At 46.9% G+C, this 12122-nt stretch overlaps 1 protein-coding gene across 6 annotated transcripts in view; it reads left to right on the top strand.

Annotated features, from left to right (window-relative positions):
* The first annotated feature begins 1325 nt into the window (after nucleotides 1-1325).
* The window catches only part of RUFY3 (RUN and FYVE domain containing 3), a 44383-nt gene continuing 33586 nt past the window's right edge, over nucleotides 1326-12122 (top strand). For 3 of the 6 annotated variants that reach the window (XM_068403755.1, XM_068403756.1, XM_068403759.1), the window contains exon 1: nucleotides 1540-1865. In XM_068403755.1, coding sequence (XP_068259856.1) covers nucleotides 1547-1865 — 319 coding nt within the window. In that variant the 5' untranslated portion in view covers nucleotides 1540-1546. Of the gene's footprint in view, nucleotides 1406-1539; nucleotides 1866-8496; nucleotides 8565-8668; nucleotides 9112-12122 lie in introns of those variants that run through there. The other 3 variants (XM_068403757.1, XM_068403760.1, XM_068403758.1) reach the window with 2 other exon arrangements.

Consider the following 12122-nt stretch of genomic DNA (forward strand, 5'->3'; position numbering starts at 1 on the left):
TGTTTACGCTTAGTCTTAGAAAAACAAAGGTCTCTGCTAATTATAAAAGGGCCAAAAGACAAAACAAAACTGTAAAGAACAACTTTGTGATGTCTAAGTTAACTAGATTCATAAACTCTTGTGTCAGAGGAGAGATAAGTCCAAAACAATATCTTCTTCTTGAGAACACATGTACTTGTAAACAAGAAGGCCTCGACCACGCTTGCACAGAAGCACAATTAAGGGGGATTGCGACCACCAGAGACCCCTAGAGACAACCCAAGACCCCTTCCCCAATTTAGTACACATGCACAAAGATATTACGTAATGCATTACATCATGTATTAGCATATGCATAAGTTTCTTGGAATAGGTGGGCTTTTCTTGGAATTATATGAATATTCATATTTGTGATGTATATAATGAGCAAGCTTTTGTTCCTAGGTGTGCATGCGAGGAGGAGAGATCCCCCTTGCACCCAGCACTGCAATAAACCACTGTCGGCTTTCTAAACTATCATTTGGGTTAGAGAGTTTTCTTGGGTACTATTTTCTGGTAACAACTCCACCACCTCCCTGGGCAGCCCCTTCCAATGTCTAATGACCCTTTACAAGAAGAAATGCATCCTATCGTCCAACCTGAACCTCTCCTGGCGAAGCTTGAGGCTGTGTCCTCTTGTCCTGTCGCTGGTTGCCTGGGAGAAGAGTCCGACTCCCACTCCACTACAACCTCCCTTCAGGTAGTTGTAGACTGCACTAAGGTCACCTCTGAGCCTCCTCTTCTCCAGGCTAAACACCCCCAGCTCCCTCAGCCGTTCCTCGTAGGTCAGACCCTCCAGATCCTTCACCAGCTTGGTCGCCCTCCTCTGGACTTGCTCCAACACCTCAACATCTCTCTTGAAGTGCGGGGCCCAGAACTGGACACAGGATTCAAGGTGCGGCCTCACCAGTGCCGAGTACAGAGGGACGATCATTTCCCCAGACTGGCTGGCTACATTATTCCTAGCAGAGGCCAGGATGCCATTGGCCTTCTTGGCCACCTGGGCACACTGTTTAAACTCATGTTTAGCCGGCTGTCGATCAGCACCCACTAGGTGGGCTTGTCTTTAGTTTGTTTTTCGTTGAAGTGTGAGAAGAATTGGCAGCAATGAAAAAGAAAGCGTTAAGGGTATGAGGCTGGTAAAACAAAAGCCTTTCAGAAGAGGGGTGGAATCGGGTCCTCTCCGTGATGCCCGGCGGCCCTGCGCCTACACGACCGTGGTGACCCGGTTTTTGTCAGGCTTCCGCGATCCGCCCTTGAGGCAACCAGCGCAGGGGCGCGGCGGCCTGCGGCCCCCGGCGGGCCGGGGGAGGCTGGCCCGGGCCGAGGGAGAGCTGCGCCCGCGGAGCAGGGCCGGGCCGCGCCGGGGGAGCCCCGCCAGCGGCAGGTACGGGCTGCGCCGGGGGTCTACGGAGGGAAAATGGTCGCCGCGGAACGATGAGGGAGCGGCCCCTCAGCGCGGGGGCGGAGGGCGGGCGGAGGCCGGCCGCGGCCCTACTTCCCGGCCGGGGCGGGGCCCGGCGCGGCCATGGCGGAGGCGGAGCGGGCGCCGCTCCTGCCGCCGCTGGCGGGAAGTTCCCGGGACGGGGCCGGCGCGGAGCTGCCCCCCGGCATGGAGCGGCGGGCCGAGGCCGGAGAGGAGGCGGCGGCGGCGGGAGAAGAGGAGGAGGAGGAGGCGCCCGCCTCGCCGCCCGCCTCGCCGCCTTTCTTCCTGCTCTACCCCGGCCATGGAGGCGCCGCCGCGCCGCCCGGCGTGTGGAGAGCCCCGGCGCCCCGCGGCGGGGCCGCCCTGCCCGTCCTGCTGCTGAGCTACCCGGGGCCCGACGGAGCCGCCGGCGCCGGCACCCGTGAGTAGCGGCGGGGCGGCTCCCGCGGCCGGGAGCCTCCCTCGGGCGGGCTGGGCTGGCGGGGGGAGCCGCCCCGGGGGGCAGCGTGGGGGGGAGCTCTGCCCGGCCCTGCTGGGCTGCTGGCCGCCACACGGAGCGGTGCCCCCAGGGCTGTGATCCTGGGCAGGGATGAGGTGGCTCCTGGAAGTGGGGTGCGCTCCCCAAACCTCCCCCTCGACCCGGCAGGGCTTCAGGGACGGGGGTTTGTAGGGGTGTCGTGTGGCTTGGGTGCTGCCCCGACGGCAGGGAGATGGCCGCACGTGTGTGCTGGCTGGGGAAGGGGCAGAGAGAGCTCTGGAAGGAGGTTTGTGTGTGGGCAGTGCTGACCCACAAGCTCAGCAAAAGCGGCTGTGCAGAGACTTCTTGACTTGACAGAGCTACACCTTGACTTGGGGTGTACCTGTGGGATAGGGAACGCCTGCTCGGGCTCCCTCGTAGTGCTGGCGTGGAGAACAAACTTAGGGCCGAGGGCGTTGCACGCTGGCAGCTTGGCAAGGCTGAAGTGCCCGGCTATGCATGCTCTCGTGTGGGGTGTGTTGGGTGGGAAGTGGTTTTCTGCTTCATGACGTTCTTTGGAGTGTTCTTGTGGTGTGGTTGGGTAAGCTGGAGTACTGCGAAGTAGTTGTGCGTGCTTTAAAATCAAAAACCACACGTATGGGTTCATTTAGAAGACATCTTCCCTTTTCCATCCATCTTAAAAATAGCCAGTAGTTTCATCTTCTGGACTTGGCCCAGGGTGTGTGTGACGGAGCTTTTTGCCTGTGCTTTGTCTCCTGCCTATGTCCCAGGTGAGCATTCACTCACACATGAGCTGATCATTTTGTGGTGGGTCTCTTTTTTCTTTTTTTTTTTCTCCTTTTGAAGCTCCTGCATTTTATTTAAGCCATTGCTCAGCAGAGCTGTAACCAGTGAGGTAAGAAGTTGATTTCTGTAGTGCTGAGAGTAGGTGAAATGACCTAATGTTGTTTTGAGTTATATAAAGCGCTATTTCTGACTGCCAACTTTTGTCCCCAGTCCAAAACTCCCTCCTTGATGAGTTCTTGTTGATAGTTCCCTGTCAAAACCATGGGTTTTACTCTTGCCCCCCCATTAATCAGGAGATCTTTACCCACTGTAGTCCCGTGATGTGTGTGCAAGGGACTGAGCTATTTCTGATGGAAAAGAAGCCTTTAAGAAAAATGTTTCATCTTAGCCATCATGCTTTTACTGTTTGAACTTCGCTGTGAGAAGGCTTCTGCGTAGGTGTGGTGAAACTGAGGCATTGAGACAAGCATGTTTGTTCACAAGGAGTTCGTGTAAAAACTCACGGGTTGCGTAATGCTTTATCCCTCTTGTTAGCCTTACTCTGCAGTGGCTATTCATGTAAGCTTTGTGAAAAAGCCCCTATAAAATGTATATTAAAGTTCCCTTGTTCTTTCCAGTCTCAGAGGTAATCACTGCCTGTAATATCGTATGTCAAATCCTGCTTGGTAAGTAATTGATGCAGCGATAGCAGTGGGTGAAGGGAACAGGTATCATAATCTATTTATATAGTGTCTTTCTTGGACTCTGTTTCTCCTGGGGCAAACTCTGTAAATCAATTTTTTCATCATTCCTGCTTTGTTTGTTTTTGGGCTTGTTTTTCCCAGTTCTTATATCTGAAAAAGTGGCTTTGATGTGTTCATTGTTGAGCAGCAGGAGCAAAGTTTTGCTTTTTCACTGGCTGCTTTGGAGTCCTGTTAAAGCAGTGGGTAGAACTTCATGCTGGTGTAGAAAGGACGTTGTATGTTTAACTGCTGAACTTAATCCTGGCTACTCATAGAGTATGCGGCTTTGCAGGTGTCATCACTTCTTGCATCTCCTCTAAATGGCTGTTACTCTGTGAAGCGTTGAGGTGCGGCGGCGTTAACCACCGTCCGGGTTATAAAGATCACGTCCGTGTTGGTGTTGCTGTGGAGCCCCATTTCACTGGTTCTTCTCCACTAATCATGAATTTGGGTTGTCGTAACATATGAGAGCTCAGCATCGACTGTTCTTGATCTGCTTCTCCTGGTTCTGCAATAGTACCCGGAGGGATTGTTTGTGTCTGCTTCCCTTGATTCTTCAGTGCTGGAGTTATTTTTAGAGTTAAGATAAACCAAGGAGTGTGAAGAAAGCTATTTTTGCATGTTGTATGTGTATTAAAAAAAAATTATATACTCTGTGAATACTCATGCCTCTCTAGGTAGCTATAAACTGAAAGCAGTGATTCAAGTGAAGGGAAGGAGGCTGCAAAAGCTTTTCATGCCAGCAGCACCTGCTTTTTTGATACAGATGGTTCCAGGCAGACGGAAGCAACAAGATGATTTACTTGAACATGCTAAGCTGCAGTAAAACCTTAGAATACTTCTTAAATACAGTAAAAGCAACTTGATTATGCTGTCTTGAAAAAAAACCAAAACAAAACCCCAAACAAAAAAACCCCAAACCATTCCTTGCTCCCGCTGAAAGCCTACCACATATCATGATACTTCCAGCAGACTTTTCCTTCCCTTTTTTTAATTGTACTCTCAATTATGGGAGTTACATGACTCCTTAAATAATATCTCTGTATTTCACAGTAGGTAGACAAAAACCAGTTTGTCACTTATTGCAGGAATTAAGAAATCGTGTCAGAGGTTTTTGGGTTGTTAAACTTTCTTTTGCCCACTCATGGTTTTAGCGTGCAGGGTTCAAAGTGCCACTGTCATTCAAGATAACATACATATCTGTGCTGGCAGAAGAGTCAGAAACAGACTTTGGAATGTAGATGCTTTGTTACTAATTTTATATTTTTAGATTGCCTGGAGAGAGGCTACTGGAAGAGTGCGACCGTGTGCTTTGTGGAGCAGCAGCTCTGTTGGCTCTAGAAGGGGGCATAGCCCTGATGCTGTTTTTATAGTCATCACAACTGGTATGGCCATTGAGAGGACGAATGGGTAGTTGGATGGCACGGGCAGAAAATAGGAAGATGAGAATTGTTTCACTTAAAACCATGGGAGCTGCCTTACTGGACCAGACTGCCAGGCTGCCTCATCTGATGCAGCAGCCACAAACAGGTTACAGGCTTTAGAAAAACTTGCCAGAACCTGCTGGTGATTCACGCTTGGCTTAGCCTGTGATATGAAGGCTTGTGTCTCTTCACAATTCTTACCCTGTTTGCATGGAGTTACCTCTGGTGTTATAGTCTCTCTCAGGTGCTCTGAGCAGCTATTCTGGAGCTCAGAGGTGGATCTGAGCTGTTGCCATCGGACAGTTTCCTTCGGCAGTGGTTCCCATTTGGATGGCATTGGTGGCTTTTTTATGACTCTGTGGTCTCCTGCGATTTCAAATAACGAGAAGTAACGCAGTCACCTGAAACAATAATCTGCCAATTTTGCCCTTTAGCTCTGTGGCTGCTTTGCAATCTGCACAGTAACGGGGGAAAGTTTTCTCCTAATGATTGAAACTCGGCTTGCTTGCAGGCTGGGCGTGCTGGCACTGGAAATAAAACCCTACCCAAAGATGCCCTCTGGAGTCCAAAAGGTTGTTTGGGAATTTATTTGGGTTTTACTGCTTAGATTATTCTAATTTATTCAGCTTTTGAAACTAAAAATACCTTCCAGAACAGCTGAGCTTTCAAATACTAGTGTCTGATGGAATGCTTTGCTTTCAGATGGTTAGTCTTAAATTTCCAACACAGTCAGCTTCTAATTCTTTTACCTTGAAAACATTTTTGCAAAAAACTGCCTTGTTTTGTAATGTAGCCAGAGCCTCTGTCCACTTTTGCTTAAGTGTGTAAGACCAGTCAAGGCTGTCTGACTCATTTGAGATTGAGAAGGTGGTTCTTCATTAATAACCTCCTCTTCATTTATACCTACACTTGGTTTTCATTTGTCCTTTGACTCGTGAATCCTGGTGGAGCTTTATCACTTGGCCTTGAGTTGCATGGTAGTTTTATCAAAGGCTTTTATAAAAATACGAATATTTGATACCTTTCTTTTGTTTCTTTGTAAGACGCTGTGGCGCTTTATAACTTTGAGGCATAGGATGGGGTAGGGGAAGGTTTGTATTGTGTTTTCCAGGGGGGATAAAAGGCTTGCAAGTCAGTAACTCACAGATGGTTCCTGTATGGGGTTTTTTGGATTTGTTTTGTTTTTTTGTTTTCCTTTTCTGAGTAGTTTTTATTTTCCTGTAGTACTGTAGCTGACGTATGGACATTACCCACTTGCCTTAGCTTACCCTGAAGGCTGTATTGGGAAGGCAAGTTCTCTATTTTTATACTGTAGCTGTAAATTCAGCCCTGTGCTGGAACTGGGAGATTACAACCTCCTCTGCACGGTTGAAGAGTCCTTAGATCTTCAAGTACCCATATCAAAACTCTGCAAGAAAAAAACAAATCAGCTTGAAAAATAAGTTCTGAACTTGTCATTATTGTTTAAAAAAAAATCAAATACAACTCAGTTTCTAAGCATATGTGTACTTTGTCATTTATGTTTCTTAGAGGAGTAAAAGATACAGTCCTACAGAGGTGAAGGAGCTCAGTTTCTTTTAAGGTGGCAATTGTTCAAAACCTGTGAGATGGTATATTGTGTCTAAAGTTTTGTTTTGGGCAAAACATACTAATAAACTGAAATTAAAGCTGAAAAATATTTTTCAAGTACTTTAAATATCCCTATGGAGTGTTTGCAGCAGGAACATTGCATAAAGGAGCCTGAAAATACAGCTGAGCTGGAAGGGGCAGACTGGTTTCTTTTATTTCTTCATGTTAAGAAGAAGCAAATGGTATAAAAGAAAACCAGTTGAAGCTGAACAGTTACTTAATTTTTTAACAAACTTCCCCTGTGATCCTGGTATGTGGGTCACTTGCCAGTGCTGAATGCAGTTGGAAGTCCCCTGTTGTGAAATTGGAGCTGCAGGGTTATACCTGATGCTGTTTGTGTTTCTAATTGTTTCAAAATAAAAAAAATTAAACTGATAATGATATGTTGCATAATAGCTTGTGCAATGGCTTGTGGTACTTTGTTGATTCTAAAGGGTTTATTTTGATTATTTGCTGTTGGTTTAGATCCTTCCAAAAGGTCAGCAGGAGTAGAGTGAACAACTGTTCTCCTGTTTGTATATGGCAACTTGCACTGGTTTTAAGTGGTGTAATGTGAATGCTAAAACTAGAGCTTGTCATTGCTGAAAGGGTGTGTAAATATCCTATGAGTTAAAATGCTGTCAGCGCCGTTTATAAACCTCAGTCTTAGGGAGAAGGAACAATAGTAACTGTTGTTGGTTGTGAAATAATTCTTTGCATCACTGTAATAATAAGTCTAAGGGGGGGAAAGAGTTGCTGAGTCAAAACGTTATGCACCAAGCAGGAAGTTTTCAGTGAAAGCAACTGCTTCCTCCTTAGAAATAGCAGCTCTTAACCCTTTTTTCCAGTTTTACAAGGTTTTACATAATGGGTGTATGCATTGGCATGCTGATTTCTGTATCGAGTGTTAATTTTTGCATTTTATGTCCCTAAGAAAGACACACACATTTTGAGTATTTCTTTAGGGAAGAAAAAGTACAGAGAATAGTTAAGGTCTCATGTGTTAATCATTGATATGTTCCTATCAATATCCTGTTCTGGTGAACAATCAGCCATCTCTGGATTTACATGGGGGGACCAGGCATCCATTGCAGAGGGATGCTACGCATCTGCTCTCCACAGATATACCAGAGCCCCACAGAAATTAAGTAAAATAAGCTAATTTTATTGTTGCATGGTATCGTAGTTGAAGTGGGTGATGATACTCTGTCTTGTTAAATAGTGACCTCAGGAATAAGGGGGTGTCTGTGGACCTGGGACCTCTTGTGCCCTAGAGGTGGGGCTGTGTGGGTTGGGGACAGGGAGGAGTCTGAGCTGGAAGGGACAGGGCAACGCAGTGCTGTCATCTTGTTCTTGAGAGATTGAAAGCCTGTTTTTCTGCCTGCTGAGAGATAATACTTCTTCATCAGCCTCACCTGAGCAGTACCAATTTTCAGGTGAGGTTTTCAAGGTGTAAGATTGAATCGAGTAGCTACGTTTGTGGTGTTGTCCCTCACTGTTCTTCCATGTGCACGTGCCCTCCAAAAAGAGCTTAAATCCTCAGTTGCTGAAGCGCTTAGAGCCAGATCTTTTTTTCCCCTCATTGTTTCCCTGAGAAGATAAATCCATCCTAACATTTTTTTGTATGAGGGAAATCTTAGGTCAGAGGTACCCTTCGAGAAAGCTGCGCAGCGAATAAAACGTAAACTGCAACCTGCTGCGAAAACAAAGGTACTGATTTAATTCACGTAGTGACATCCAGGCACGTGAAAGGAATACAAAGGTGGCTTTGTGTTCCCAGCACTGCTGGTCCGTGCTCCTTTGTAGTATGGGGGCGACCGACGAGGGGTGCGCGGTGCGTTCCTGACGAGAAGGTGCTGGGGATGAGGAGAGCCCGGTCGCTGCGTCCGGGAAGCATCCTGGGAATTGCTCGCCCTGATCACATGAGCCGGGATGCTCGGTTCAGTTCATTAGTCAGCCATTTTGGTCGACACCCTGCTCACTGCGCACAGCCAATCCTGTCCGCACTCGCTCTTGGGCTCCTCGGGGAAGAAGGGAACCAGCGGTTCCATTTCAGCAGACCTGGATATCTGCCCCTGCAGCCTGCCTTTGTTTTCGCTTGGGTAATCATCAGAGGAAGCCATTCTTTTTCCTTCTTCTGCTTTTTTTTTTTCTTTTTAAATTTTTTACCTTTTTTTTTTTTCCTTGCCTTCTGTCTTTGATGCAGAAGCCAGGCTTTCTGTGGCCGCTTGGGATCAATAGCCTCTAGCATAGCTGAAGACGACGACCGCTGGTGGAAAGGAGGGAGGAAGACGAGCGTGAAGGAGCAGCGTTTTTACCTTGCTTTATATATGAAAAGGCCAGAGCAGTCTGTGCAATCCTGAGCATCTCCATCCTTTAATAGCAAGTTATTTCTTATTTTCTTCTTCAGAAAGCTTTTCTTTTTAGTTCTTATTCCCCCCCCGCGTTGTTGTTGTACCAGCTGAGTCATCATGTCTGCTCTGACGCCTCAAAGCGACATGCCAACCCCCACCACAGACAAGATCACTCAGGCTGCCATGGAGACCATTTATCTTTGCAAATTCCGAGTGTCGATGGACGGAGAATGGCTCTGCTTGCGCGAGCTGGACGACATCTCGCTGACACCCGACCCAGAGCCTACCCACGAAGGTACGGTCCGCTTCCCTGCCTCGGGATCCCCGCAGCCATCACACGAGCTGGGAGGGGGTGGCTCCAGGACGAGATGTTCTTGTCCTGCCTGGAGAACCTGACCGTTTGACATATTAGCCAAATTGGTGCTTCAGACTGCCCTTAGAATTTGTTGCATCTTTTGTAATCCACCCCTTTAAAAGAGAGAGATTTGTGCTTAATTGTTATCATATTTTAAGATGTATCTGGAAAGAGCATCTCAGGAGGGAAGTTAACCACGATGTGTGCTCAGTGATAATGATTTTAATCAAGATATTACTCTTAAAACCAGGCTTATAGCTCTATTAGTCATCTGTCTGCTTTTACAAGCGGAGCATACTGGCAAACACAGACGTGCGTACGGTCAGTGGGTAGTTTTTGGAAAGCCCCAAGTGATTACGCAGTTATGCCTATTGTCAGGTGATAATACCATCACAAGTCTTCCAGCTCGCCGCTGTTGAGCGTGCTGTTGTTCATCGTGGCTTGGAAGCCTGAAAAGTGGAGGTGTAACACGTCTTGCTTTCTTCATGAAAAGGGATTTGTGGTCTGGGTTGATGGTGAAAAGAGTTTTATGCCAGGTCATGTAAAATGAGGATTGAAAGGGGGTTTGTGAGTACTGAAAACAGAAGAGGGCACCCACGCATTGCTCTGCCAATAAAAAAAGTGGGGAAGAAGATGTGATGAGTTTTGGCAGGAGTTTTGCCCAGTAGCCAGCGCTCCCATGGTCACCACCACTGCCAGGTTCTGAGTGCCCCTTGCAGGATGCTGAGCATCTTCCAGTCTTACAGCGAGGGGCCTCCACCTTTTCACACCTGACCCTTCTCCAGTGACTACTGAAGTGTGATTCCACCACGTAGTCTTGCTTGACCCGTTTGCTTGCTTGTCAAGTCAGTAATGGCTTACTCTGTTGTTGTCTTGCTGGATGAGGCAGCTTAAATTGTGGTGAGGAGTTGAGCTTTAAAATTAATTCCCAGCTGATAATTTAATTCCCATTTGACAGCTGCTTTCAGTGGTAGCAGCCCTTGGGTTTGGATTTGCTTGCCAAATACTTAGTCACCCAGTGGGAAACGAGACAGAGGTTTCAAAAGCAGAGACTAACTCTGAAGCACGTCCTAGGGTTTCAGGGAGGTGCTGCAGGCCCAAGAAAGCAGAACCAGAGCAGGGAGTACAGGGTAAGCCAAGGGTGCAGTAAGTCAGATGACTTCCAGTTTCCATGTGCTTGTATGTGGCACAGGTTTCTTCAGACTTTGCTCGGTCTTACTCGTGTGGTTTTGGACTTTGGTCTTTTTAACAGTACATTCTAGTGTAGGTGGATTGATTTTCATGTAGTCTATCTCTTTCTCTCATTTATAGTAATTACTGTTTTGATTTGTCATGTTGTAGTTAGTAAATGACCTTCTAAGCAACGTAGGGCTCTTCTCACAGCACAGCCTGCAAAACCTTTCAGTCACGCTGTGAGGCAGTTCTTGAGGTCCTTATTTTTGTACGTGTCTCCTCTCTGTTCGCCACCTTGCTCTGAGCAAACTCACGGGAAGGCAGGCTTGGATGAATCTGGTGTCTGTAACAGAGCTTTTCTGGGTTGCTTTTCTCAAATATGCTGAACGTGTGTCCTTACAGTGTACAAATTGCCTACGTAAACAATTCAAACACTAATACTAGACTAACCCTTCCCCAAAACTGGAAGAATAATTGTTTTTAAAGCTGTAATGACAGTCACTCTCTTGTCTGTATCAGAAAGGGTTAGAAAATACCATTTGCTCATTTCATTGCCATATTTAATTCATGTCAAAAATGAATTTAAGAGCTGTATCGTACTGACCTTCATGGAGATGTTTCTACATTCATAAATTAAGGTTGCTTCTTGGGAGGCAGAAAGACTGGTTGTTTTGGGGGGACAGGTTTTGGACCCAGTTCACATTTTTACAAGAGATAAAAGGTCAGGAAAAGGCGTTCATAATAGAAAAGCTGACACAGCTTTATCCCTGGTGTGCGGCCTGGTGCTGCCGCATCCGCACTGCCGCTGTGCATCAGCGTCTGCACGGGTCGACGGGACAGGGTGAGGGGGGTTGCAGGCAAGAGAGGGGCACGAAGAGAACTTTAATGGTGCCAGATCTTAGCATGGGGATGTTACAGGGAGCTAGAGGCAGGTTGCTGTGCTTTGTGGTTGTGCTCCAAGGGCTCCCCACGCAGAGGTGCTTATTATTTCTGAGGCCAGGCCTGCTGTCAGCCCTTTCCTCAGGAGTCGGTTTGCCGTGGCCTTCTCGGCAGTAATCCCACTGGAGGCCAATTTTGTGATAGCTGGAGGGACAGGGAGGGAGCTCGTAATGTAAGGGCGTAGTGGTAATCACAGTCTTACTGACGTTTAAAAACCATAGGCATCCTCCTGTGGTGGTGGTGGTTTCTAGTAAAACTAGGCCCAAATCTGCGGTGGTGGTGGTGGTTTCTAGTAAAACCAGGCCCAATTCTGCTGCTTCTTAAGCCAAAGGCAGTATAATTTGGGAAACAGATTCTGATCTGAGATGAAACGGTGTAAATTTGGAGTAATTCCATTCCTGCCACAGAGTTTGAGTGTAACTCTGAGCAAAACTTAAATTTTTTTCCATTTAAAAGTAGCATGTAGCAGAAGGGTAGATGCATTAGTATAGTTACTGAGTTTCTTGTGACTGTATGTATTCAATACAAGGTGTAACGTGGATGCTCAATTTAACAATAAAAGCAATTAATTTTCAGCTGTTCCAGACAATTCTGGGTATATGAAAATAAGCTGATTTTGCTATATACTGTAAATCTGGCTTAGAAGAAGCATTTTCTTTTTGAACAAACAGTGGTTCTTAATTAGGTAATCAGAACTTCACTGTGCTGTGCAGGCATCACAAAATGAAACGTGGCACTAGTGGCTACTAAGCTCTTGTTTGTTTGCAATATGTGTCATGATCATTGAGGCACCTTTAGGGACTGAGGTGTGAAAAATATCTCGTTTGTGTTTCTGTTGC

Source organism: Nyctibius grandis, chromosome 6 (genome assembly GCF_013368605.1).
Source record: "Nyctibius grandis isolate bNycGra1 chromosome 6, bNycGra1.pri, whole genome shotgun sequence".
NCBI classification, from domain to species: Eukaryota; Metazoa; Chordata; class Aves; order Nyctibiiformes; family Nyctibiidae; genus Nyctibius; species Nyctibius grandis.